At 47.6% G+C, this 27,551-nt stretch overlaps 1 protein-coding gene across 4 annotated transcripts in view; it reads right to left on the bottom strand.

The window, feature by feature from the left end:
* The window catches only part of CSNK2A1 (casein kinase 2 alpha 1), a 99,761-nt gene that overhangs the window by 32,975 nt on the left and 39,235 nt on the right, over nucleotides 1-27,551 (bottom strand). For 3 of the 4 annotated variants that reach the window (XM_069243316.1, XM_069243314.1, XM_069243315.1), the window contains exons 4-9: nucleotides 21,879-21,980; nucleotides 21,584-21,634; nucleotides 21,096-21,155; nucleotides 20,620-20,703; nucleotides 17,548-17,658; nucleotides 17,016-17,117 (exon numbers count right to left, since the gene is read on the bottom strand). In XM_069243316.1, the coding sequence (XP_069099417.1) occupies nucleotides 17,016-17,117; nucleotides 17,548-17,658; nucleotides 20,620-20,703; nucleotides 21,096-21,155; nucleotides 21,584-21,634; nucleotides 21,879-21,980 (510 nt within the window). The remainder of the gene's footprint in view (nucleotides 1-17,015; nucleotides 17,118-17,547; nucleotides 17,659-20,619; nucleotides 20,704-21,095; nucleotides 21,156-21,583; nucleotides 21,635-21,878; nucleotides 21,981-27,551) is intronic. The other variant, XM_069243317.1, reaches the window with a different exon arrangement.

The following is a 27,551-nucleotide window of genomic DNA, read 5'->3' as shown; positions in this document are numbered from 1 at the left end:
GGGGGTATGATTCTTTTTAAATCCTCCATAAATGCTTTGATGACTGGGATTCTAAAGAGTGATGTTGAATTTGTAATCTGCAGATGACTTCAAGAGCCAGACTGCTAGATTGAGCGATGCTGGATGTGGGTGTCTGATCTGTTGTTTGTGTTGAGTTAACAGATCTGGTCTGTTTGGTAGTTTGATATGAGGTACTACTGATAGGTCTAGTAGTGTTGTCTACCACGGTTGGCGAGCCCAGGTTGGTGCTATTAGTATTAGTTTGAGTTTGTTTTGACTCAATTTGTTTACCAGATACGGAAGGAGTGGGAGAGGGGGGGAAGCGTAAGCAAATATCCCTGACCAACTCATCCATAACGCATTGCCCTTGGAGTGTGGGTGTGGATACCTGGACGCAAAGTTTTGGCATTTTGCGTTTTCTTTTGTTGCAAATAGGTCTATTTCTGGAATTCCCCAGCGTAGAAAGTAAGTTTTTAGTATCTGGGGATGAATTTCCCATTTGTGTGTTTGTTGGTGATCTCGACTGAGATTGTAGGCTAACTGGTTTTGAATCCCTGGGATATTCTGTGCTATTAGGTGAATGTGAATCGCCCAATGCCAAATTTGTTGTGCTAAGAGACACAGTGGCAGACTTGGAGTGGCAATCCCTTTTTGTGTTTTGATTGTTGCTCCTAAGTATTGTTGTATTTGACACGGTTGTAGATGTGATTTTTGGTAGTTTATAGAGAACCCTAGTTTGTGAAGGGTTTCTAGGACGTATTCTGTGTGTAGAAGACACTGTTGCTGAGTGCTGGTTTTTATTAACCAATCGTCTAAGTAACGGAATACGTGCATGTGCTGTCTCCTGATATGAGCAGCTACTACTGCAAGGCATTCTGTGAATACCCTTGGTGCGGTTATCCCGAACTGTAACACTTTGAATTGGTAATGCACGCCTTGGATTACAAACCTCAAGTATTTCCTGTGGGAAGGATATATGGGTATGTGGAAGTAAGCATCCTTGAGATCTAATGTTGACATGTAGTCCTGTTTGAGCAAGGGAATCACGTCTTGAAGTGTCACCATGTGAAAATGATCTGATTTGATGTAAAGATTTAGTGTTCTGAGGTCTAATATGGGTCTCAGTGTTTTGTCATTTTTTGGAATTAGGAAATACAGGGAGTAAACACCTGTTTCTTTTTGATGGTTGGGTACCAGCTCTATTGCTTCTTTTTGTGACAATGCTTGGACTTCTAGTTGTAACAGATCTAAGTGTTGTTTGGACACGTGTGCTCTTGGAGGCACATTTGGTGGCAAATGTAGGAATTCTATGCAATAACCATGTTGTATAATGGCTAGGACCCACGCGCCCGTAGTTATGTGTTCCCAATTTTTGTAATAATCTGTGAGCCTCCCCCCCCACTGGTGTTGTGTGGTGTGGGTTTGTGACGTTGGAGTCACTGTTTAGTTTGTGGGGTTTTTGGGCTTTGGAATTTCCCTCTTTTTTTAGGGAACTGTCCACCCCTATATAGTCCCCGAAAACCTCCTCTTGGATATTGGCCCTGGTATGTGGGCCTGGCTTGTGAGGTGGAAGGCTCTGTGGTCTGGGCCCGAAACCCCCCTCTAAAGTGCGGCTTCCTAAAAGTGCCTCTGCTCTGTGGAGAGTAGAGTGCGCCCATGGCTTTGGCCGTGTCAGTGTCTTTCTTCAGTTTGTCTATTGCTGTGTTCACCTCCGGTCCAAACAACTGTTGTCCGTTGAAAGGCATATTCAGCACAGCCTGCTGGATTTCTGGCTTAAATCCGTAGGTACGTAGCCACGCGTGTCTCCGAATGGTTACCGCCGTGTTTACTGTTCTGGCTGCAATGTCTGCTGAGTCCATAGCCAACCTTATTTGGTTGTTGGAGATAGTTTGGCCCTCCTCGACAACCTGTTGAGCATGTTTCTGGAACTCTTTGGGAAGGTGTTGAATGAAATGTTGTATTTCGTCCCAATGTGCCCTGTCGTATCTTGCCAGTAGAGCTTGCAAATTGGCGATTCGCCATTGATTGGCTGCTTGTGCTGCCACCCTTTTGCCTGCTGCATTGAATTTCCGACTTTTTGTCAGGTGGTGGTGCGTCTCCAGAAGTTTGTAAGTTTGCCCTTTTCCGGGCTGCTCCTACCACCACCGAATCAGGAGTTAACTGTTGTGTAATGTACACAGGGTCCATAGGGGGAGGTTTATATTTCTTCTCCACCCTAGGTGTGATGGCTCTGCTCTTGACTGGGTCTTGAAACACCTGTTTGCCAATGTTACCAGGCATGTTAAAACACGCCAAACTTTGGTATTGGCTGTGCGTAGATGACAGGGTATTGAACAAGAAGCCCTCTTCTATGGGCTCTGCATGCAATGCTACGTTATGAAAAGTAGCTGCCCTGGAAACCACCTGCATGTAAGCAGTACTGTCCTCCGGTGGTGATGGCTTGCCGGGTAGCAATCTGGACTATTATCTGAGACCGGTGCATCATACAGATCCCATGCATCCGGGTCATCTTGGCTCATCCCTGTGTGCGTTGGTGACTGCATCATTGGGGGTGTTGCTACTGGGGACAGATGTGGCGAGTGTGTTGGCGATGGCTGTGGAGAAAACTGTGGTGGTGTTTTTTCTCTAGCCACTTTAGCTTTTGGCTGCATTTCCGCCTCATGGAATGCGAGCTTCCGCTTCATCTTAATTGGAGGAAGAGTTCTGATTTTCCCCGTGTCTTTGTATATGGAGCCTCCTCTGGATATGGTCTGGCTCTCCCATGCCCAGTTCTTGTTCAAACCTGTGGCCTTGTAATTGTGAGGAAAGGCCCTGTTCTTCTGTATAGGAGCTGTGTTTCGGCTCCGAGGCTGCGTGTTTCAGCACCAAAAAATTTTCGGCAGTCTTTTTCGGCTCCGAAGAAACCTTTTTGGATTTCGGGGTGCCGATCTCTCGGTGCAGAGTCTGGTCGGAGCCGGTATCTCCACCGGAGTCGGATGTCTTTTTCGGTGCGGTTTGGTCACCGTGCTTTCGGGTAAAGCCATGGCCTGTTGGCGGTGGCGTCCCCTGGGCCTTCATGATTTTCGAGTGAGTTTTTGCCGGGGCTGGTTTACTCACGGTTTGTTGCCTCGTCGGCTGCTCACTCTCGGGCTCGTCCGAGTCTGGAATGGAGAACGTCTCCTCTTCTTCGACGTCGGGATGTCCAGCCGGTGTCAACGCCATTTGAAGTCTTCGAGCTCTACGATCCCGCAGTGTCTTCTTGGATCGAAATGCCAGACAGGCCTCGCACGTATCCTCTTTGCGTTCAGGGGACAAACACAGATTACCGACCCCAACACCACCCTCAGAGGAACGCTCGTCTACAGACCCCCCGGAGCACGGGCCCAGTTCTGCGACGCCATCGCTGACCTCGCAAGCACCCACGCACTCGCATCCACGGACTACATCCTCCTCGGGGACCTCAATTTTCACCTCGAGAACAACAACGACCACAACTCCACCACGCGGATCAGCAACCTCACGAACCTCGGACTCAGACAACTCGTCACGTCACCAACCCACGCCGCCGGACACACACTGGACGCCATCTTCTCCACCAGCAACCACGTTACCTTCAACGACACCACAGAACCCTACTGGACCGACCACCACTGCATCCACTTCACCTACAACAAAAACACTGCACACCACCACAACCGCCAACTCCCCCGCCGCAACTGGGGCAAAGTCACTGAAGAACAACTTCTCAGCACCCTCTCCAAGAACCCACCGAACGAGCCCACCGCCCCAGACACCACGGCCTGCAACTTCAGACAATGGATCAACAACTGCGCCAACATCCTCGCCCCACTGAAGAAACCCCCCAGCAACCTCGCCAGCAAGAAAGCCTCTTGGTTCACCGACGAACTCCTGGCCTCCAAACTCGCCTGCAGGAAACTGGAAAAGAAATGGCTCCAAGAACGCACGCTGGACAACCACGCAACCCTCAAAGACGCAACCCGCCGACACCACCACCTCATCAGGACCACCAAGAGGTCCTCCTTCAAAGACCGCCTAGACAACAACACACACGACAGCAAAGAGCTCTTCCGCATCGTAAAGGAACTATCCACCCCCAGCGCCAACGACATCCCGCCCTCTCAGGAACTTTGCGACTCCCTCGCCACTTTTTTCCACAGCAAGATCGCCGACATCCACAGCAGCTTCGACACCCGGACCACGCCCACCTCCGTCACCACCACGAACCCAAGCATCGCCACCCCCATCACCGCCTGGTCCAACGTTGACGCAACACGCAAAATCATGAACTCCATCCACTCCGGATCACCGGCTGACCGCTGCCCCACCACATCTTCAACAAAGCCGACTATCATTGCGCCCCAACTCTGCAAGATCATCAACGCCTCCTTCGAAACAGGCACCTTTCCGGATAGCTGGAAGCACGCAGACATAAACGCCCTCCTCAAGAAACCCAAAGCCGACCCCAAGGACTTTAAGAACTTCCGCCCCATCTCCCTCCTCCCCTACCCAGCAAAAGTCGCAGAAAAGATAATCAACCTTCAACTGACACCCCACATCGAAGACAACAACGTCCTCGACCCCTCACAAACCGGATTTAGACGCAACCACAGCACCGAGACCGCCCTCATCGCCGCCACAGACATCAGACGCCAACTCGACCACGGCGAGACCTCTGCCCTCATCCTCCTAGACCTCTCCGCGGCCTTCGACATGGTCTACCACCGCACCCTACTATCACGTCTCCAAGAAGCCGGCATCCAGGAAAAAGCCCTAGCCTGGACCTCATCCTTCCTCTCCGCCAGAACACAGACCGTCCGCCTCCCACTCTTCCGCTCAGAAGCCAGCAACATCTGCGGCGTCCCCCAGGGCTCCTCCCTGAGCCCAACGCTGTTCAACATTTACATGGCCCCCCTCGCACAAGTGGCCTGCCGTTATGACCTCAACATCATCACCTACGCCGACAACACTCAGCTCATCCTCTCCCTCACCAACGACCCTGCCACCACCAAAGCCAACCTCCATGAAGGAATGAAAGCAGTCGCCGACTGGATGAGAAATAGCCGCCTGAAACTCAACACCGACAAGACAAATCCTCATCCTCGGGACATCCCCCTCCGCCTGGGACGACTCGTGGTGGCCTACCACCCTTGGAACGGCTCCGACGCCCACCGACCCCGCCCGCAACTTGGGATTCATCCTCGACTCCGCACTCTCCATGGACAAACAAGTCAGCGCCGTCACCTCCTCCTGCTGCTGCTACAACACCCTCCGCAGGCTCTACAAGTGGATCCCTACCGACACCAGGAAGACAGTGACCCACGCCCTCGTCAGCAGCAGACTGGACTACGGCAACACTATGCAGGAATCCCAGCAAAACACCTCCAACTACTCCAACGCATCCAAAACGCCTCAGCCCGACTCATCACCAACGCACCCCGCCACAGCCACATCACCCCTCACCTCAAAGAGCTCCACTGGCTTCCAGTCGACAAAAGGGTCACCTTCAAGCTCCTCACCCACGCACACAAAGCACTCCACAACGCCGGCCCCTCCTACCTCAACTTCTACACACCGACCCGCCAACTGCGAGCCTCGCCCTCGCCACCGTCCCCCGCATCCAACGAACCACCTCCGGCGTCAGATCCTTCACCTACCTCGCCGCCAAGACCTGGAACACGCTCCCTACCTACCTCCGACAGACTCGACCTACTCGCCTTCAGAAGACTCCTCAAGACCTGGCTCTTCGAGCAGTAGCAGTCTCCTCACCCCCCCCCCTCCCTCAGCGCCTTGGAACCCTAACGGGTAAGTAGCGCGCTTTATAAATGTCTGTGATTGATTGATAGATTGTTAGATTACAGATCAAGTGTTGGTCTGTATAAGGATACTTAGCGTGGCATTTGGGGCAGAAGAGGAATGGGGTCCGTTCCATGAGCGTTGAAGATGCATGCGGTCGGGCCAACAAGTCCCTGCCGAGGAGTGGAAGCCCCGAAGGGTTGCCGGAGCTCTTTTTTTCTTCAGTGTCAATGTGCTAGCACTAACCCCGTACCGAGTGCAAACAATACCGTCAAATTTTCCGATTAATAACTCTTTTCCGAACCGAAACACGGAGAGAAGAGGAACACGTCCGAACCCGATGGCGTAAAAAAAGCAGTCTAAGATGGAGCAGACGCCCATGCGCAATGGAGCCGAAAGGGAGGAGTCCCTCAGGCTCGTGACTCGAAAAGACTTCTTCGAAGATAAACAACTTGTAACACTCCGAGCCCAACACTAGATGTCAGGATAATGCACAGCATGTGTATCTGCAGCTACATATGCCATCGAACATACACACACATACATATATATATATATATATATATATATATATATATATATATATACACACACACACACACACACACACATATACATACACACTCATATATATATATATATACACACACACACATATACATACATACATATAGTAGGAAAGTACCCTCTTTCTTGGCATGGCTAAACCCATTTTCTGCCTGTTACCAGTGTGTTTGACTGTGTTCACTGGGATCCTGCTAACCAGGTCCCCAGTGATTATGTTCTCTCCATTCTAACTTGGTTACTTACACCCCACATTTGGCATACTAGTGCCCCCATGTAAATCCCTAGTATATGGTACCCAGGGCACTGGGATACCAGGGGATGCCCCATGGGCTGCAGTATGTATTATGTCACCCATAGGGAGCCCATGCAAAGTGTTTCTGCAGACCTGCCATTGCAGCCTGCATGAAAGGGTGCATGCACCCTTTTCACTACAGGTCACTAAGTCACCCCCTACGGCAGGCTCTCCTAGCTCAGAGGGCAGGGTGAAAGTACCCATGTGTGATGGCACCCCTGCACTAGCAGAGGTGCCCCCCCCACGATCTACAGTTCCATTTTCCTGGAGTTCGTGAGTGCTGGTGTAAGGAATTGCCTCCTTGGCATGGATACCCCCTGACATTTTGCCTTTGCTGATGCTATGTTTTGATTTGAAAGTGTGCTGAGGCCTGCTAACCAGGCCCCAGCACCAGTGTTCTTTCCCTAACCTGTACCTTTGTTTACACAATTGGCACACCCTGGCATCCAGGTAAGTAACTGGTACCAAGGGCCCTGATGCCAGGGAAGGTCTTTAAGGGCTGCAGCATGTCTTATGCCACCCTGGAGACCCCTCACTCAGCACAGACACACTGCTTGCCAAGCTTGTGTGTGCTTGTGAGGACAAAACGAGTAAGTCGACATGGCACTCCCCTCAGGGCGCCATGCCAACCTCACACTGCCTATGCAGTATAGATAAGTCATCCCTCTAGCAGGCCTTACAGCCCTTAGGCAGGGTGCACTATACCATAGGTGAGGGCACCAGTGCATGAGCACTGTGCCCCTACAGTGTCTAAGCAAAACCTTAGACATTGTAAGTGCAGGGTAGCTATAAGAGTATATGATCTGGGAGTCTGTCAAACACGAACTCCACAGCACCATAATGGCTACACTGAAAACTGGGAAGTTTGGTATCAAACGTCTCAGCACAATAAATGCACACTGATGCCAGTGTACATTTTATTGTAACATACACCCCAGAGGGCACCTTAGAGGTGCCCCCTGAAACCTTAACCAACTACCCGTGTAGGCTGACTGGTTTTAGCAGCCTGCCACACTCGAGACATGTTGCTGGCCACAAGGGGAGAGTGTCTTTGTCACTCTGTGGCTAGTAACAAAGCCTGCACTGGGTGGAGATGCTTATCACCTCCCCCTTGCAGGAGCTGTAACACCTGGCGGTGAGCCTCAAAGGCTCACCCCCTTTGTTACAGCACCACAGGGCATTCCAGCTAGTGGAGTTGCCCGCCCCCTCCGGCCACGGCCCCACTTTTGGCAGCAAGGCCAGAGGAGATAATGAGAAAAACAAGGAGGAGTCACTGGCCAGTCAGGACAGCCCCTAAGGTGTCCTGAGCGGAAGTGACTAACTTTTAGAAATCCTCCATCTTGCAGATGGAGGATTCCCCCAATAGGGATAGGAATGTGACCCCCTCCCCTTGGGAGGAGGCGCATAGAGGGTGTACCCACCCTCAGGGCTAGTAGCCATTGGCTACTAACCCCCAGACCTAGGAATTCAGATTCCTGCAACCTAAGAAGAAGAGGACTACTGAGCTGAAAAACCCTGCAGAGAAGACGGAGACACCAACTGCTTTGGCCCCAGCTCTACCGGCCTGTCTCCCCACTTCGAATAGACACTGCTCCAGCAACGCTTTCCCCAGGACCAGAGACCTCGGAATCCTCAGAGGACTGCCCTGCTCTAGAAGGACCAAGAAACTCCAGAGGACAGCGGCTCTGTTCATCCAAGACTGCAACTTTGTTTCCAAAGAAGCAACTTCAAGACAACTGCGTTTCCCGCCGGAAGCGTGAGACTTGCAACTCTGCACCCGACGCCCCCGGCTCGACTTGTGGAGAAACAACACTTCAGGGAGGACTCCCTGGCGACTACGAGACTGAGTAGCCAGAGTTGCCCCCCCCGAGCCCCCACAGCGATGCCTGCAGAGGGAATCCAGAGGCTCCCCCTGACCGCGACTGCCTGACTCCCAGATCCCGACGCCTGGAAAAGACCCTGCACCCGCAGCCCCCAGGACCTGAAAGATCGGAACTCCAGTGCAGGAGTGACCCCCAGGATGCCCTCTCCCTTGCCCAGGTGGTGGCTACCCCGAGGAGCCCCCCCCCCTTCCTGCTTGCATCGCTGAAGAGAACCCTTGGTCTCCCATTGATTTACATTGGAAACCCGACGTGTGTTTGCACACTGCACCCGGCCGCCCCCGTGCTGCTGAGGGTGTACTTCCTGTGCTAACTTGTGTTCCCCCCCCCCCCCCGGTGCCCTACAAAAAAAAAAACCCTGGTCTGCCCTCCGAAGACGCGGGTACTTACCTGCTGGCAGACTGGAACCGGGGCACCCCCTTCTCCATTGAAGCCTATGCGTTTTGGGCACCACTTTGAACTCTGCACCTGACCGGCCCTGAGCTGCTGGTGTGGTAACTTTGGGGTTGCTCTGAACCCCCAACGGTGGGCTACCTTGGACCCAAACTTGAACCCCGTAGGTGGTTTATTTACCTACAAAAACTAACAAATACTTACCTCCCCCAGGAACTGTTGAAAATTGCACTAAGTGTCTAGTTTTAAAATAGCTATATGTAATTTATTTGAAAAGTATATATGCTATTGTGATTATTCAAAGTTTCTAAAGTACTTACCTGCAATACCTTTCATTTGAAGTATTACATGTAAAATTTGAACCTGTGGTTCTTAAAATAAACAAAGAAAATATATTTTCCTATACAAAAACCTATTGGCCTGGAATTGTCTTTGAGTGTGTGTTCCTCATTTATTGCTTGTGTATGTACAACAAATGCTTAACACTACTCCTTTGATAACCCTACTGCTCGACCACACTACCACAAAATAGAGCATTAGTATTATCTCTTTTTGCCACTATCTTACCTCTAAGGGGAACCCTTGGACTCTGTGCATACTATTCCTTACTTTGAAATAGTGCATACAGAGCCAACTTCCTACAGCTGGGATGCCATTTTGTGTGTGTACTGGACACAAGTCACTATGTCTTATGTCCAGCTACATAACGCTAACTCTGAACCTAGGCATGTTTGGTATCAAACATGTGTGAATCATACCTTGGGGGGGGGGGGGGGGAGGAGATAATGACACCCTCTCCCTTTGAAAACAGATGTTACATGGCTAGGGAGGGGTAGCCTCCCCAAGCCACTGGTATGCTCCGTGCATAAAGCAGTCTACACCGGTTCATGGTCTCCAGTCACTGCTTTGGCACAAAACTGGACAGTGGAAAGGTGAGTGACCACTCCTTGTCCATCACCACCTCAGGATCTGAGTGACAAGGTCCGGCAGGTGACGTCAAAGCCCCCTCCTGATAGCTGGTCACCTGGCTAGGTGACCAATCCCCCTTTCAGGGCTATTGAGGTCTCCCTCTTGGGTGGGTCCTCCAATTCGGCTTGCAAGATTCCAGCAGGACTCCTCTGCAACCTCTACTTCGACTTCTAGCCAAAAGAACCACGACTGGACCCTCTAGGAACCGACAATCTGCATCAACGACGAAAACTCTGCTTGCAACATTGCTTCCACAGCTCCTACCAGCTTCTGCAACATTTCCCTGGCTGTGCATCCTTTAAGGGCAACAACACGAGAAGGAAGAAGGGAGGCACGGGTGGGGGCGGGGGCACTGTGGTACTTACCTTTGGGGTTTCCTACAACCCCCAACCCTCCTCTACACATTCCACTTACCTAGGTGAGGGTCCTGTGTTCGCATTCCATTTTTTAGTATATGGTTTGGGCTCCCCCTAGGGTTACTACTGTCTTTTTGCATTTGCACTGTTTTCTATCACTTTCTAGGCCTATTGCTGATTACTAGTGTACATATCTAGTGTTTTATTTATCTCCTATTGGAGGGTTGCCTCGTACTTTTTTGTATTTGTCACACTAAAATAAAGTACCTTTATTTTTGTACAACTGAGGGTCTTCTTCCATATGTGTGAGAGCTGTGTGACTACAGTGGTATTGCATGAGCTTTGCATGTCTCCTAGATAAACCTTGGCTGCTTATCTACAGCTAACTCGAGAGCCTGGCTTCAAGACTACACTAATAAGGGATACTTGGACCTGATATAAGGTGTAAGTACCTCAGGCACCCAATACACACCAGGCCAGCTTCCTACATAGTTCATGACTGTAGGAAGTTGGCTCTGTATGTGCTATTTCAAAGTAAGGAATAGCATGCACAGAGTCCAAGGGTTCCCCTTAGAGGTAAAATAGTGGTAAAAATAGATAATACTAATGCTCTATTTTGTGGTAGTGTGGTCGAGCAGTAGGCTTATCCAAGGAGTAGTGTTAAGCATTTGTTGTACATACACATAGACAATAAATGAGGTACACACACTCAGAGACAAATCCAGCCAATAGGTTTTGTTATAGAAAAATATATTTTCTTAGTTTATTTTAAGAACCACAGGTTCAAATTTAACATGTAATATCTTGTTTGAAAGGTATTGCAGGTAAGTACATTAGGAACTTTGAATCATTTCAATTGCATGTATACTTTTCAAGTTATTGACAAATAGCTACTTTAAAAGTGGACACTTAGTGCAATTTTCACAGTTCCTGGGGGAGGTAAGTTTTTGTTAGTTTTACCAGGTAAGTAAGACACTTACAGGGTTCAGTTCTTGGTCCAAGGTAGCCCACCGTTGGGGGTTCAGAGCAACCCCAAAGTCACCACACCAGCAGCTCAGGGCCGGTCAGGTGCAGAGTTCAAAGTGGTGCCCAAAACGCATAGGCTAGAATGGAGAGAAGGGGGTGCCCCGGTTCCGGTCTGCTTGCAGGTAAGTACCCGCGTCTTCGGAGGGCAGACCAGGGGGGTTTTGTAGGGCACCGGGGGGGACACAAGCCCACACAGAAATTTCACCCTCAGCAGCGGGGGGGCGGCCGGGTGCAGTGTAGAAACAAGCGTCGGATTTTCAATGTTAGTCTATGAGAGATCAACGGATCTCTTCAGCGCTGCAGGCAGGCAAGGGGGGGCTTCCTCGGGGAAACCTCCACTTGGGCAAGGGAGAGGGACTCCTGGGGGTCACTTCTCCAGTGAAAGTCCGGTCCTTCAGGTCCTGGGGGCTGCGGGTGCAGGGTCTTTCCCAGGCGTCGGGACTTAGGTTTCAGAGAGTCGCGGTCAGGGGAAGCCTCGGGATTCCCTCTGCAGGCGGCGCTGTGGGGGCTCAGGGGGGACAGGTTTTGGTACTCACAGTCGTAGAGTAGTCCGGGGGTCCTCCCTGAGGTGTTGGTTCTCCACCAGCCGAGTCGGGGTCGCCGGGTGCAGTGTTGCAAGTCTCACGCTTCTTGCGGGGAGCTTGCAGGGTTCTTTCAAGGCTGCTGGAAACAAAGTTGCAGCCTTTCTTGGAGCAGGTCCGCTGTCCTCGGGAGTTTCTTGTCTTTTCGAAGCAGGGGCAGTCCTCAGAGGATGTCGAGGTCGCTGGTCCCTTTGGAAGGCGTCGCTGGAGCAGGATCTTTGGAAGGCAGGAGACAGGCCGGTGAGTTTCTGGAGCCAAAGCAGTTGTTGTCTTCTGGTCTTCCTCTGCAGGGGTTTTCAGCTAGGCAGTCCTTCTTGTAGTTGCAGGAATCTAAATTTCTAGGGTTCAGGGTAGCCCTTAAATACTAAATTTAAGGGCGTGTTTAGGTCTGGGGGGTTAGTAGCCAATGGCTACTAGCCCTGAGGGTGGGTACACCCTCTTTGTGCCTCCTCCCAAGGGGAGGGGGTCACAATCCTAACCCTATTGGGGGAATCCTCCATCTGCAAGATGGAGGATTTCTAAAAGTTAGAGTCACCTCAGCTCAGGACACCTTAGGGGCTGTCCTGACTGGCCAGTGACTCCTCCTTGTTGCTTTCTTTGTTCCCTCCAACCTTGCCGCCAAAAGTGGGGGCCGTGGCCGGAGGGGGCGGGCAACTCCACTAAGCTGGAGTGCCCTGCTGGGCTGTGACAAAGGGGTGAGCCTTTGAGGCTCACCGCCAGGTGTTACAGCTCCTGCCTGGGGGAGGTGTTAGCATCTCCACCCAGTGCAGGCTTTGTTACTGGCCTCAGAGTGACAAAGGCACTCTCCCCATGGGGCCAGCAACATGTCTCTAGTGTGGCAGGCTGCTGGAACTAGTCAGCCTACACTGAACAATTGGGTAAAATACAGGGGGCATCTCTAAGATGCTCTCTGTGTGCATTTTTTAATAAATCCAACACTGGCATCAGTGTGGGTTTATTATTCTGAGAAGTTTGATACTAAACTTCCCAGTATTCAGTGTAGCCATTATGGAGCTGTGGAGTTCGTTTTTGACAGACTCCCAGCCCATATACTCTTATGGCTACCCTGCACTTATAATGTCTAAGGTTTTGCTTAGACACTGTAGGGGCATAGTGCTCATGCACATATGCCCTCACCTGTGGTATAGTGCACCCTGCCTTAGGGCTGTAAGGCCTGCTAGAGGGGTGTCTTACCTATACTGCATAGGCAGTGAGAGGCTGGCATGGCACCCTGAGGGGAGTGCCATGTCGACTTACTCATTTTGTTCTCACTAGCACACACAGGCTTGTAAGCAGGGTGTCTATGCTGAGTGAGGGGTCTCTAGGGTGGCATAATACATGCTGCAGCCCTTAGAGACCTTCCCTGGCATCAGGGCCCTTGGTACCAGAGGTACCAGTTACAAGGGACTTATCTGGATGCCAGGGTGTGCCAATTGTGGAAACAATGGTACATTTTAGGTGAAAGAACACTGGTGCTGGGGCCTGGTTAGCAGGGTCCCAGCACACTTCTCAGTCAAGTCAGCATCAGTATCAGGCAAAAAGTGGGGGGTAACTGCAACAGGGAGCCATTTCTTTACAATGACCAATTCAGCCTCGTTGCCCTTAAGGCAAGGTGCATGCTATTTTAAAGTAGAACGTGTAGGAATTTAATGTTAAACATGCCCTTACAGTAAAAAAAAAAAAAGTTACAACATCTATTTTCACTGTAGCAAGGCTGGCTGCTTCACAGAAAAACACTGCATTACATTATTTCATTTCATAATGCTAGTTTTGGTTAGGAGACAGCCAGGAAAACACATTTTTAATAATAATTCAATGGTGAAATGGGATTTTTGATTAATTTTGAGGGATATCTGCTTTTAGAAAGTTTATTCACCTATCTAAAGGGTATGGGGGCCATTTTGCATTTGTTTTCCTACTTCACCCACATAGTAATATGCTGCATAGGTGTGTAATGCCTACTAGGTGCAAATAAGGATTTGAATGGACAGAGAGGTCTCCTGCAAGCAGGACAATGCGTGTAGGGCTGTGAGCATCCTTTTGGACATTAGAGTGACAAATCCTGCTTGACAGGCTGTGGCTTTACACAGAACACTTGGGGCACTCTTCAAAGGGTGAGAAGAGGAGTCCAAAACATGCCTTGCGTATCTATTGCCTGGTTGCTGCATGCTTCTAAAAAACATCTGCCTCTGGGTTTATTGGTGGTACACTGACTGGCCCAAACAATTTTTGTGTTGGGTATGGGAGGACACTAGGATTACTATAGTAAACTCCCCATACACATACCCTGTACAAAGACTTCCGCCATCTTGAAAATGCCCAAAGTGGGTAGGGTTGGCCCCAGGAACTTATCAGATTGGTTAAGGCAAGCCCACAAGTCATCCCCACCTAGTGGCTCAAAGTACACATAAATGTGGCATTTCTAGGCAACCACTTCAAAACACTCTTGGATCAGACGAAAATAAGATGGCGTCTGAACCTGCTTTCTGCGACTGAGAAGAGCCCTGAAAGGACTGGACCTGCTCTCTCGTACCCAGGACAAAGAAGCAGACCTCAATGGTTTTAAGCTTGACCTCCTGTTAAAGCTACATGGGACACAACAAGCCACAAGAGGCATTTGCTTTCAACTGCTCAGCTGACCAATGGCAATTGGACCTGGTCTGGACCCTGTTTGGAATGCATCTGACACCCTGTGAGTGTATTAGGGCCCACCTTAAGGTCCAAGGGGATTAGGAAAAGTACAGCTCTGGTGGATAGGGGACTTAAAAGGTCCAATATCAGAAGGTAAAACCTTTGAGACTGAAGAACCTGGTTGGTGTATCTCACCCATGCTCCATCACAGCCAGCATCAAACTGCACCTAGATCTCAGAAGACCACTATCCTGGTACTTTGTGCTCCTTAGTGCCATTTCTACTTGAAATGTAGAAAAAAAGAAAAAAAAAAAAAAAAAAACAATCATATCCCTTTATATTGTCATTTTAAAAAAATTGTTTAATACATTTTACTAAATTTTTCTAATTCAGCTGGGGATTCTTATTGCATTTCAACTTGATTACTCTTTTGGTACTGCATAATACTTTAGATACTGCCCTACATTGTCGGTCTGCTGTCTGACACAGCTACAAGAGCATTGTGCTCAGATTAAATTACCCTAACAAGAGGTGGGATTATTCCTCCAGGTAGGTAGTCACCCACTCAAATAATAATTACATTTCCTACAGTGTGGAGTATCAGAAAGTAGGTGTTTCTTAGAGGACAGTCTGTTGTAGTTCCACAGAAAAGCATCTTTTGTGCCACAATTTCAGCACAGTACGCTACCAATGCCAACTTTAAGAGGTTCCTCAGGGGCCAAAACATGACAGGCAACAACCATAGTTGTGACAGGTTCAATGAAGGGCCATACGACCTGAACCCACACTTTGGCCCCAACACAAATACCATCCAAAACTTAACACAAAATTCATTCCCCTCCTTCATCCAAATAGCTTCCAAGTATAGCCCATGTTCCCCAAACCACATCACTTACACAAACTGGGGTCTGGCTAGCCAAAACAACTATGTGTGGAGAACATCCATTTAAAAAAACGAGCTTTTGTAGTCTCCAAGCCAAAATGCTAAAGGCCAAGTAATTATTAAATACTGTGCTATACACATACCCGATAAAACAAAATACTCCTAGTTTAAAGGCAGCATCACTTATACAGTTAGAACTGTCGCATTTTAAGTTTTATCCAGTAGCTGCTTCAAATACAAAAGCTGAACCCTTTCTTGAGAGTAAGTTGCACTTATTATTCTCACATACCCTACCGTACACATTGAATTACTGCTTATACCAAGTCACCACAACACATCAAAAGTTTATAGTGACTTCAAATTAGTATACAAAATAAGACCCTGCAACTTTTACTGGCATAACAGATGTTCCCAAAAGTGCTTAATGGGTTAGGTTTCCATATCAAAAAGGTACAACAATCTTACCTGAGCACAGCTCTTCTCAAGCTGCACAACAGGACGACCCCCTCATCCAAACCATTTCATTTCCACACCCCAACTTCTTCTGATAGGAGCTGCCACAACCCTACTGTGAGGGTTAGAAAAGAGCATTTTCCCTAGTACAACAGTGTAATCTCCACCACTCAAGTATAGAGTTTATTGCCTGCGTTAGTGTTGTCTGACTCGTTAAATGGGATGTGGGTGTAACCAAGCACATTTTAACTAGGACGATGTTGAGGTGGCAAGAGATACAGAAGAAAAGGAAATGGAGAAACAGGATGGGACAATCAAGGAGACATTTTCAAGGTTAGTGATTAGTACCGGTACTTGAAAACAATACAAGCTGTAAAACAGGATGGGGTTCCATAATTTAGGACTGGTACTGGACTTAAATTAAATGATTTGTGCAACCAGGTGGGTGAGAGGAGTTGAATCTGCCCTGATGTAAGGGTCCTCATTGGGTTTAACTTGGGCTGAAGGAAGAGGTTTAATTAGCCCCATGCTCCAAAGTGTTTTACAACTAGGAACCAAAGGAGCAGAGTTCTGTTTGGATTTGTTCACATAGGTACTAGATGGGAACTAATGTAGTGGCCCAGCTATTTCTAGTCTACATCATTTGTTATCAAGGATCAGCCCCTTGGAAGGCCTGCCCGAAGACTATTTGAATAGCCAAGCAGTGACACTAATCCTTCTCATAGGGTAATACCACATAAGAGTGAAGAGAGAAAGTGTGCTTGGCAAAGTGATAACTTAGTAAAAAGGTGTAGAGACAGATGTCCGGGTACATATTACAGAAGATAAGCTACAATACCTTAAGGCTTACCCCTAAAGACTACTCTAGCACACAACCGCTGAATGCACTCTAGGTGCTCCACGTATTACTGGTTGTGTCAAGGCAGAGTTCAGGCTCTGCTGGAAGAGACTGCACCAGAAGTCCACCACCGCTCACAGTGAAGTCATTTGTACAGGTGAGAAGGTGGTAGTAGCACTGGTAGGGTTATGGGACTGGGCTTATTCTCTATAACCCTGGTGGAAAGGTAGCCTAAAGGCCTTCTCTTGAAGAACTTGTGTTTGAAGGGAATGAGATTTTATTGCACAACAGCTGACTGCCAAGCTGATCTCAACTTGGTTCAACAGTAGGTACTATTTCAATCGATTGCTCACCTGATCATAGTTGTCGTGCCCATGGAAAAATGGCTCCTTCCGAAAGATCATGCTGGCCAGCATACAACCCAAGCTCCACATATCGAGGCTGTAATCATACATCTAAAGCACAGTAAGACAAACATTTCAGTACCAAAACATGTTGACTGAACACCACAAAGCCCTGCCTTAAATCAGACACATTTCAGTGTTTCCCCTCAGTCTACAGTGTAAAGGTTCAAGAACCAATAGAGTATTCATGGATACACACATTATATATTCATTGGTAAAGTGCATTCTCAGTTTCATAGGTCAGTTCCAGATTATAAAACTAATAGATGTACTCAATGACCAAATCTCTGTAAATCACTGGCAAGCCCCATCCCAAGCCCCAAGTACAAAGCCTCAAGCACTCTTACAGGCACAAAGTAAGCCAAGTGTGCTACTCTGGTCCATACACTAGTATCAGTCCCCATGTTAGCTAGACTTCCCAGTATCTGAATGATTTACCAGCTAAGGAAATGATCAGCCAACCATTCCAGCTCAGTCTCACCTGATAGTCTACAAGAAGTTCGGGTCCTTTGAAGTACCGGGACGCCACACGGACATTATATTCCTGGCCAGGATGGTAAAACTCTGCCAATCCCCAGTCTATTAGACGCAGCTGAAGAAGAAAAGAGTTCAAAGCTAGCCCTGACAATAGCTAGATGCTTAGTTTTATTGAAAATGTATTCCAATATATGACATAAAAGAACCCCAATCATAAACACAATGAAAAAACAGAATTTGCCTGTGAAAGTCTTTAGCGAGGATATTATGAATTTCCAAGCATTGAAAGGCCTACACTGTCAAGTTGCCATCAGTCCTATTAATAACTGTAGACTACGGACATTACTTTAGTTGGCTTTATCAAGGTCTTATGATGTTGAGAGCTTTACAAGACTCAGACAGCACCATTTTATTTTCCTTCTGGAACATGAAATGTACTTTTAATTTTGGCAGCTGCAAGCATAACATAGTCACAGGCCTATCAGAACTATTGTTACATGCTGCTTCAGCATGAGTCTGCCTATAAAATTCCATGCTTACAAGAGAGTAAGCAAGATTAAACTGTTAATGGAACGTGGAGAGATGCTTTGTCTGCACAGCTTTGAGTGACCAACTTAAAACATGAGATCACTTGCGCTGGAGAAGATATTCCAAACATATTGCTTAACTAGGTGGTCAATACATTTCTCTTTATTTTACTGGATAGGAATATTTGAGAGTGTTCTTATTGCAATCTTACTTATTGAATTGGCCTCAGGAGGCTATCGCACGAAGTGAACGGACATTGATGAAATAACATTAATTCAATAACCTTAACTTCTCCTGTGAGCAGAACACTCATCACAACCCCAGTGCTGACCTCCAAGCACATGACTGTACATCAGAGCGTAGACACAAGAAGATGAGAATATGCAATATTTTTCTTACTAAGCCCGACTGCCACATAAAGTAAAAGGTATTTGCACCCTGTAACTCACACTATGAACATAACTGCCTTGAACTTTCAATAATCCCAAACGGCTGCTCAGGATAATATACGAGTCAGCATCCCATCAAATTTGACTGTTACTCAAAAAGACTTCTTGAAGATATTCAACAGGGACATAAGATCTCATTTTGAAGCCAACAGGTTTAGTCATCCAATGGATTAACTCACTTCAGGAACCAGTTGAAACCCATGGTCACAGGTTTGAATACCAGTGGGGCCATGGAGCATTTGAATCTTCCAAAAAAATACTACAGAGTTGGGTAACACTCATCCATTATCTGGCAACATCATTAAGATGCACCCACCCATCCATGGGGTTGAGATGTGTGCTCTACAAACAAACATGTGCCCTTACAGCTAAGGAAGGTACTGGTCTGTGTTAGTAATTAAGAGTAATGAAGATTCAGAAGTTAACAATATGCCGTTTATGGCAATTAGAACATTCAAATTAATGTGACGCACGGAAACACTTTGCTTTGATACATTGTTCAACAAACAAGCCCCCCCCCCCCCGAACCTCCCAAAAACCCCAGAAAGGGTCAAATGTGTGACTGCTGAAAGGGAGACCTGTTTTTGTGGAACAAGTAATTTTCAACTAAGGAATGCTTGAGTTTTCTGTTTTCAGTTGTGAATTTTGGTGGATTCTCAGCGTTAAAGGTTGTAAAAAGTGTTCAACAGAACAAATCACTGCTACAGTTTATCCAATGGTTATCAAGAAGTTAGCCTTCATTTCTTTACTTTCCTCGTTCACCACTTTGTCAGTTCTTCCTTCATCTCACTTCCCCTCTATGCTTACCATGAATTTTCCTTTCATGTAACCTATTTCTTACATCATGTCGCTCTACTTTTTCAGCACTCAAACTTTTCTTACCAGTAGGACAAGCATCTCAAAGATGCTCCTAGCTGGGATATGCAAAATGTGAAGGCAGCACATAAAAGGCGGATTGTAGGCACTTAATACACTATCTTGCACTGTCTGACCAAATGAAGAATCTCTACTTTGGATAGCATGTCAATCAGGTGTACATTGCTTTCTTTGATCATAGGGGAGAAGCCACTAAGAAATTAAAATGTATATTGTGGCCATGTGACCTTGGGTGACAGAACTGTGCTTTCAAGTAACAGAAAAATTAAAACAGACGAGAAAGTTAAGAAACCTAGGTGGGTCACACCATGGACTAGTACCGCATGGGAGGTGAATTAGTGAGTTCAGCATAAAGAACTAGGCAAGGCCTGAACACTGAACATTATCTTTTAATGTTTATTTTACACTGTTGGGCCATGCACATGGAATGTTATGTTTGACAGCACAAGAACTGCAAAAATTACTGTGAGGCATGTGGAACAGTGTTTACTTGAAAGCAATGCAGAGCCTGTCACGCAACTGCTGGATGTGTGAACTGCACTAAACTCAACCTTTGGCTCTGTGCAGCAATTGACTCAAATGCACGGTTATGGTGAGTTTTCCACTTTGGAACCAAAAACAAGCATAGCTCGATATGTTGCCACCAAAAGTGTGGTGAATATTGAATATTAGCATTAACAACAGACAAGAAAACATGCACAGAAAAGGTAACTGGGTTCTTTGTGTACCAAAAAAATAAGGGCCTTAGCAGAACAGTAACCCCTAAACAATGGCTAGTTATTTTAAAAATGCTGAGACCCTCTCCATCATCATGTATTGTACGTTCAAACGAAGCGTAAGCCACACAGCAGAATCTGTCTCCTTACTGCTCCATACACCCAAGACAAATCTAACCTTCTGTTCAGCACTCATGTTGCTGCTCCAGTGCTCAGCAGAAGAACCTAGAGGAAGGGGCACTGGATGAGTGGGCTGTGCCTTTCATACAAAGGGCAAGGGATAATAATAATGAAAAAAAAAAATAAAAAAAAAAAAAAAAAACAGCTCTGGAAATTATTTGTGGTATCAAGCACAAACTGCCTCATGTCCAAAAAAGCTTTGTTGTAAGGGTTTTAACTGAGTCCATAGCCCTGGCCCAAGTAGTCCATGTTCACATTTGTAAAGCTGTCATAGGGAGAAACTGGGCAAACTTTAAACACCCTGCCAGAATCGGACTCAATCCTTACCTTCCTGTGTTCATGATCAATCATGACATTGTGAGGTTTGACGTCTCTATGCATGATCCCCATGCTATGACAGTAATCTAGAGCCTACAGAAAGCAGAGAAAATGCAAGCTGAAACAGACATGTAAATAGCAGTGCAACACCCATTTACTTAAGACAGCACGAGTCACCACTGCACAGACATCCATACTTCTTAGAAACAGCAACACAAGGATGAACAGACTGCCATCATGTGATTTTCAGCAGCACCTTGATAGGAATAATAGTACAAGGAGAAGTGAAACTGCCCCTTCGATGAAAGGGGTAGACTATCACCCATAATAGAGCTCAGAGTAGAGCTTAGAAAAAGTACATTCCAGAGCCTAAAAGGCAACAACCCAAAGATGCCAAACTCTCACTTTAACAAAGTTTACAATACATAATATGGCAATGAACAGAAAGTACGCTCAACATAAAAGGCAGGCATAGCTTGACCTACCTTAAGAATCTCGTACATGTAGAAGCGGATGTCATAGTCCGTTAAAGTCTGATACAGCTGCTGTTGGAGGGAAACGTGACACTTCAGTGAGTAGTAAAAGTACTTTTCACGGTACAGGTAACAGTTCCCACCTGCAAGGGCTCTACAAATTTTAGTTGCTTGACCTTAGCCAAAGCAGAGTTACCCCACTCAGATTTTAGCAGACAGTGGAAACAAAGCAAAGAGTTTGAGATTAAAGCTTCCAATTTCTACTACTGTTAATTACTCTGCAGTTATCGCAGTAGAAGAGTGATTTCTATACTGGAAACTAAAGCAGACTGCACACCGACAGCTACTTGTCCAAGTGTACCTCTGGAAAATGCACTTCATCCAAAGAAATGACCTGGTGGACTCGGGGCTGTAACTATAATTAATCCCACAAATAACCCAAGCACTTCGAACAAAGAACATTTATCAGAAGGGAGGTATACTGCACCACCACACTATACCTTAAAGTCTGTGTTGTTTACGTGTTCAAAGACGAGGGCTGGAGTTCGGGACTGAAAAAGATAAACGAAATAGCGTTTTCATATGTCTCATTTCTACAGCTAGGAGAACCAGGCTTTTGGTCACGGAACAGTCTAGACCTTCTATTGAACAAAGCCCTTTAATAGTTATATAGCTTTGAGGAGATTCCACCCACCTCAAATGCATGCCTGTAAACACCCCCCATATTACACAAGCTTTTTTTATCAAAGACAAAGAAAACTGGTCCCCTTGGCACATCACTCCCTGCAGACTCACCACTGGGTCTTTAACTATATCTGCCAGAGTTATGATGTTGGGTCCACCTCGTAGGTTTTCTAGAATTTTTATTTCACGCTTAATTTTCTTCTTTTTTACTGGCTGTAAATAAACAAAGGTGGCAAGTCAGAGTAACGAAAGTGTTTATGCTATCGTCTATCGGTGGGGTTAGTGGTGCATGTGTTTAGTCTTAAGTATGCGAACAGCATTATTACAGTAACATGAGCCAGGAGTAGATGTGAGTGTATGACATTTGCCAAACTCTTTCAAATGCATGCCCACAAAAAAAAAAAAAAGATCACACAGAAAGGTTGTGTTCCCCGAGCCAGCATGTCCTCAATTCTGCACTTGCTGCATATTGGTGCGGAAAAGCCATCCTTTCGCTAGCAACTACAAGGCAGATGCTGGTTACGTTTGTGGTTATGATGTGTGTGCCGTACAGCAATCTTTATTTTTTTATTTATTTAGTTTTACAAAAAAGTCTGAGTTTATAACATACAAAAACATGGATAGTTATAACAGGATAAAGAGCGGTCTGGTACAAAGCGTCCATATTTGGCATGTAAGAACAATCACATTTGTAAGACTATCAATAACCAATAAATGTACAGAATCTTGGCCCCACAAAACCTTTGCTAGGTGTACAAACTTAGCAAGCGGTCCTGCATTGTCCAGCCAACAAGGGAATAATGGTAATAAACATAGAACTTTGGGTGTGCATGAGTTAATATAGGGGGTGGGTCCCACTGCGGGGGACGAATGGCCGGTAGAGGGTCAGGATGTTGAGAAAGGTGAAGGGGGAGATGAGTGTGTTGTTGCAGGGGAGGTGGGAGTGGGGGCTGGGATATAAGTGGTCTAGGTAGTGGGCAGTATGAGCAAGGGGAGGTGGGGCTTCCCTTCCCAGAATCCCTTTTGTGTCTGGGCATAGCCGATGCCATCCTGGTTGTAATAGCAATACAGGCAGGGCCTGACAATGGAGAGTTGCTAGCTAGTAGTATCCTTTAGGAACATAGACGAGGGAGTTCGGTGTTGCAGCCCTTCAGATTTGGCCTCCACAGCAGCCAGGTACCATTCCTAGTCTGGGGGTGTAGTTGGACCAGCGCACCCCGTGCCTAGGTTGTGCAATATGTCGTTTTCGTCCAATGTCCCAGAAAAGAGAACAGTGAGCCACGAATGGGTGGGGGTAAAGGTCAATTTGAAGCTCATGGCTATTCTGCGTTAAACGGAGATCAAGGACAAGTCTATGTATTTGTTGGAGGGTTTCCGTTCGACTGTGCATGTAGTGAGTCCCAACAGGCAATGGAACGCATCTTTCGCAAATGGAGGGGGACACATGATTTGCAAAATATAGTCGAGCACCATATCCCAGGATGAGCTAATGAAGGAGCAGGACTACATCATTTGCATGAAATCTACCACAGTGGAGAAACAGCAGGGGCACATGCTGCTAGCGCCTTGCTACTTATACATGGTTCTAATTTAGGTATGTCCATGCACTGCACCCACTGCTTGTCAGTAAGTGTGATTGATAGTGCGGTGTCCCAGTAGGCGCACAATGGTATAAGTGGCATGCTCCTGTGAATTCACAATGAGCCAAATAGATATGTAATCGCGTGGCACATACACCCATGTGTAAGTAATGTTTGTAAGTACTGTGAGGTCTCTGGCTTGTCATGTGCCTTGAGCCAGACCTTGTGGAGATGGCGTGTGAGGGAGGCATAAACGAGAAAATAGTCCAGTGATACCATAGTGGTCCACTAGGCCCTCCAAGGTGCACAGAACCTTATCATTGAAGAGGTCGGCCCCATGTTCCAAGGCCTGCCTTGGTCTACTGAGCCACTTCCTGCCTTGAGCAAAGAGCAGAGAACCCCAGCGGCTCCCTTAAGGGTAATACAGGCACATATACAACTTGTGTGATGTTTAACCGTGTATTGGAGCCCAACAGTCATCATAATACTGCTTAGGGTGACGTGATGCGGCAGCGGGCCGATGACCCAGTTCAGATATATTATGGCCAGTCAGTGTGTTGGCCACTGCAGTTGGGTGCAGGCGTAGTAAGATGCATACTTTGGTGTCCCAAGGCCTCCTTCAGATAGTGAGGTGTATAGTTGAGTTGTTACCCTAATCCTCCCCTTAGCCTAGATCAGGAGCGAGCGCAGCTCTACGAACAACCGTTTTGGAGTGGGACGAGATGGAGAAGACACAGCAGTCGTGCGAGGAGTAATTGTAAATTGTAATCGTATTTATTAGGAGTAGCATTTTAGAGCTGGCGATGCATCCCATGGGAGAGTGTGGAAGGAAGTCCAGAATGACAGCAAGCCACGTGCCACTGCCTGCCCTACAACATTACTATCCACCAGGTAAATTTTCCTCGAGATATATTCTGATTTTCAAGTATTTTAAGTTATCATGGCTCCCGGGGAAAGGGGTGGTCAGGAGCCATTGGCGTTGCTCATGTGAAAGTGCTGGAAAGGTGGGATTTGTCCCAATTTCAACCCAGAAGCACCCCCCAAAGAGCTTGCTCCCACACAAAGGGGATGGTAGCCCAAGCCAGAGGGATCTAGTTTTACATACACCCACAAAAAAGTCAAAACCTAAAGTAAAAACAAGTAGCTCTTTCCGACTCCAACCACTAGCTAGCAGAATATGCAAAGTATGGGAATCTAGAAGACACCCACGCTGCAAAAGCAAAAATCGATCAATCAAAGCACGCAGCCCGCCTCTTCTCAGAGATACACTAGTGCATCATCGGCATATAAATAAAATTATATTGCCATGTGCCTGCAAAAAAAAAAAAAAGGCAGGGTCAGGCGCCCGCACATTCCTGTAATGAGCACGCAAGGGGTTCTATGACCAATGCAAAAACAATCGAGGACAAAGGCAGCCCCTGTCAGGGGCCTTGTTCAATACGGAACAGTTGAGAGACATCACCCATCTTCACCCGTGCCAGGGGTGTGTTTATTAGCGCAACTCACTTCAGAATCTTCAGCTCTATACGGGTTGGTACCCGATGTCTTTGCCCAGTCCATAAGCATAAAAAGGTGACAGATTTAAAAAGGTGTTCCGATCGTGTATGAAACGGTTCTGGTCGGGGTCTACCATATGTTGCACTATGGGTATCAGTCTGTGTACGAGTACCTTCCCAAGGATCTTATAGTCTGTGTTCAGGAGGGCGAGGGACACCACCAACAATGGGTCTCCTTCTGGTTTGGGCAGAACCATCAACACCATTTCCTGCAGGGAAAAGGGGAGTAATCCACTATAGTATGCGGAATCAAAAATCTCAAGCAGGCAAGGGCTGAGCTGGGTTGCAGAAGCGAAGAAAACTCCACGAGTCAGCCATCTGCTCCCAGAGTCCTGGCCTGTGCCCTCTGAGTGCCTGGGTTGCCTCGTCCTCAGTTAATGGGCTCACCAGGGCTGCACAATGAGAGGCCTGTAATCTAGGGAGACGCAGCACGCCCAAAAACGCAGAGTCCCTGTAATAGCCACAGAGAGTGTTCAATGTCGAACAGTAGGCACAGAAGGTGAGGTTGACTGCTCCCAGAGAGTTAACTATTGGGCCGATGAGTTTGGGATATCAGTAATAGGGACACCTAAGGACATCAAAGCAGAGAAGCCAGGCCAGAAGCTTACCCACCTTATCGCCTTCCAAGTGCTTCCTCCCCAAGAAAACTCTTGGATCTAGGGCATTCAGCTTTTCCGAAGCAGCCTTACGTGCTAGTTTGGCTTGCGCCAGTAGGGCAATAGCAGCTCGGTCTATGGGAAGCGCCAATTCATGATCTGTAATGTCCGTCTCTGGGTTTTGGAGTGCTCTATGTAATACTTTCTCGGCCCAGTTAATCGTTTATGACTAGAACCCCGTTAAATGCATCAGATTCTCCGAACATCGAAAGCGGTCTCTTCATTCTCCACAAGGTATGAGGTGACATGCTCAGGCAGGGTAGCGTGAAACGCTGTCTCGCGTAGGGCATCCAACGGCAAGCACCAGGTGATGTGCGTGGGCGGGCGCGACCCCATGCTAAGAGAAGTCGGAGGGGGCTATGGTCAGAGAAGCAACGACCCAGGTATTCTATACCAGCAACATTGGCAAGTGCACTGCAATAAAAGAAGTCAATTCTGGCGTGGAGGTTGTGTAAGGAGGAGTAAAAGTAGTATTCCCTAGCTGTAGAGTGCAAGAAACACAAGCATTTAGTGGTGGATTATGAGTGGCCCATTTCCGTAGGTGCTTCGATAGGATAATGGTGTGCACCAGGCACTGGCATGTGGGAACGGTCCAACCCCTCATCCGGAACACAGTTGTCTTCTCCACCCCAATAGCAAGGTGCCGTCGGTTTCCGCAATAATACTGGAGTTAGGGTGTGCAGGAGCAGGGCCTGTTTGGAATTCAGAGCACATAACGAGCCGAGCAAGATGGGAAGCCAGCCCAGTAAAACCCTCCAAGATCGTGTACCTCCCTTCAAGGCCAGACAAGTGTAAAACAAAGTGGGATTTCAGGGCCCACCCAGATCAAGGTTCCACTGTGTAAAGAAATGGCTCCCTGTTGCAGTTACCCCCCACTTTTTGCCTGATACTGATGCTGACTTGACTGAGAAGTGTGCTGGGACCCTGCTAACCAGGCCCCAGCACCAGTGTTCTTTCACCTAAAATGTACCATTGTTTCCACAATTGGCACAACCCTGGTACCTAGGTAAGTCCCTTGTAACTGGTACCCCTGGTACCAAGGGCCCTGATGCCAGGGAAGGTCTCTAAGGGCTACAGCATGTCTTATGCCACCCTAGGGACCCCTCACTCAGCACAGACACACTGCTTGCCAGCTTGTGTGTGCTGGTGGGAAGAAAATGACTAAGTCGACATGGCACTCCCCTCAGGGTGCCATGCCAACCTCACACTGCCTGTGGCATAGCTAAGTCACCCCTCTAGTAGGCCTTACAGCCCTAAGGCAGGGTGCACTATACCACAGGTGAGGGCATATGTGCATGAGCACTATGCCCCTACAGTGTCTAAGCAAAACCTTAGACATTGTAAGTGCAGGGTAGCCATAAGAGTATATGGGCTGGGAGTCTGTCAAAAACGAACTCCACAGCTCCATAATGGCTACACTGAATACTGGGAAGTTTAGTATCAAACTTCTCAGAATAATAAACCCACACTGATGCCAGTGTTGGATTTATTAAAAAATGCACACAGAGGGCATCTTAGAGATACCCCCTGTATTTTACCCAATTGATCTGTGTAGGCTGACTGGTTCCGGCAGCCTGCCACACTAGAGACATGTTGCTGGCCCCATGGGGAGAGTGCCTTTGTCACTCTGAGGCCAGTAACAAAGCCTGCACTGGGTGGAGATGCTAACACCTCCCCCAGGCAGGAGCTGTCACACCTGGCGGTGAGCCTCAAAGGCTCACCCCTTTGTGCCAGCACCGCAGGACACTCCAGCTAGTGGAGTTGCCCGCCCCCGGCCCCCACTTTTGGCGGCAAGGCCGGAGAAAATAATGAGAAAAACAAGGAGGAGTCACTGGCCAGTCAGGACAGCCCCTAAGGTGTCCTGAGCTGAAGTGACTCCAACTTTTAGAAATCCTCCATCTTGCAGATGGAGGATTCCCCCAATAGGATTAGGGATGTGACCCCCTCCCCTTGGGAGGAGGCACAAAGAGGGTGTACCCACCCTCAGGGCTA

This window comes from Pleurodeles waltl, chromosome 7 (genome assembly GCF_031143425.1).
Source record: "Pleurodeles waltl isolate 20211129_DDA chromosome 7, aPleWal1.hap1.20221129, whole genome shotgun sequence".
Classification (NCBI taxonomy): Eukaryota; Metazoa; Chordata; class Amphibia; order Caudata; family Salamandridae; genus Pleurodeles; species Pleurodeles waltl.
Note: the sequence above shows the minus strand (reverse complement) of the source record. Positions and strands in the feature narration are given on the sequence as shown.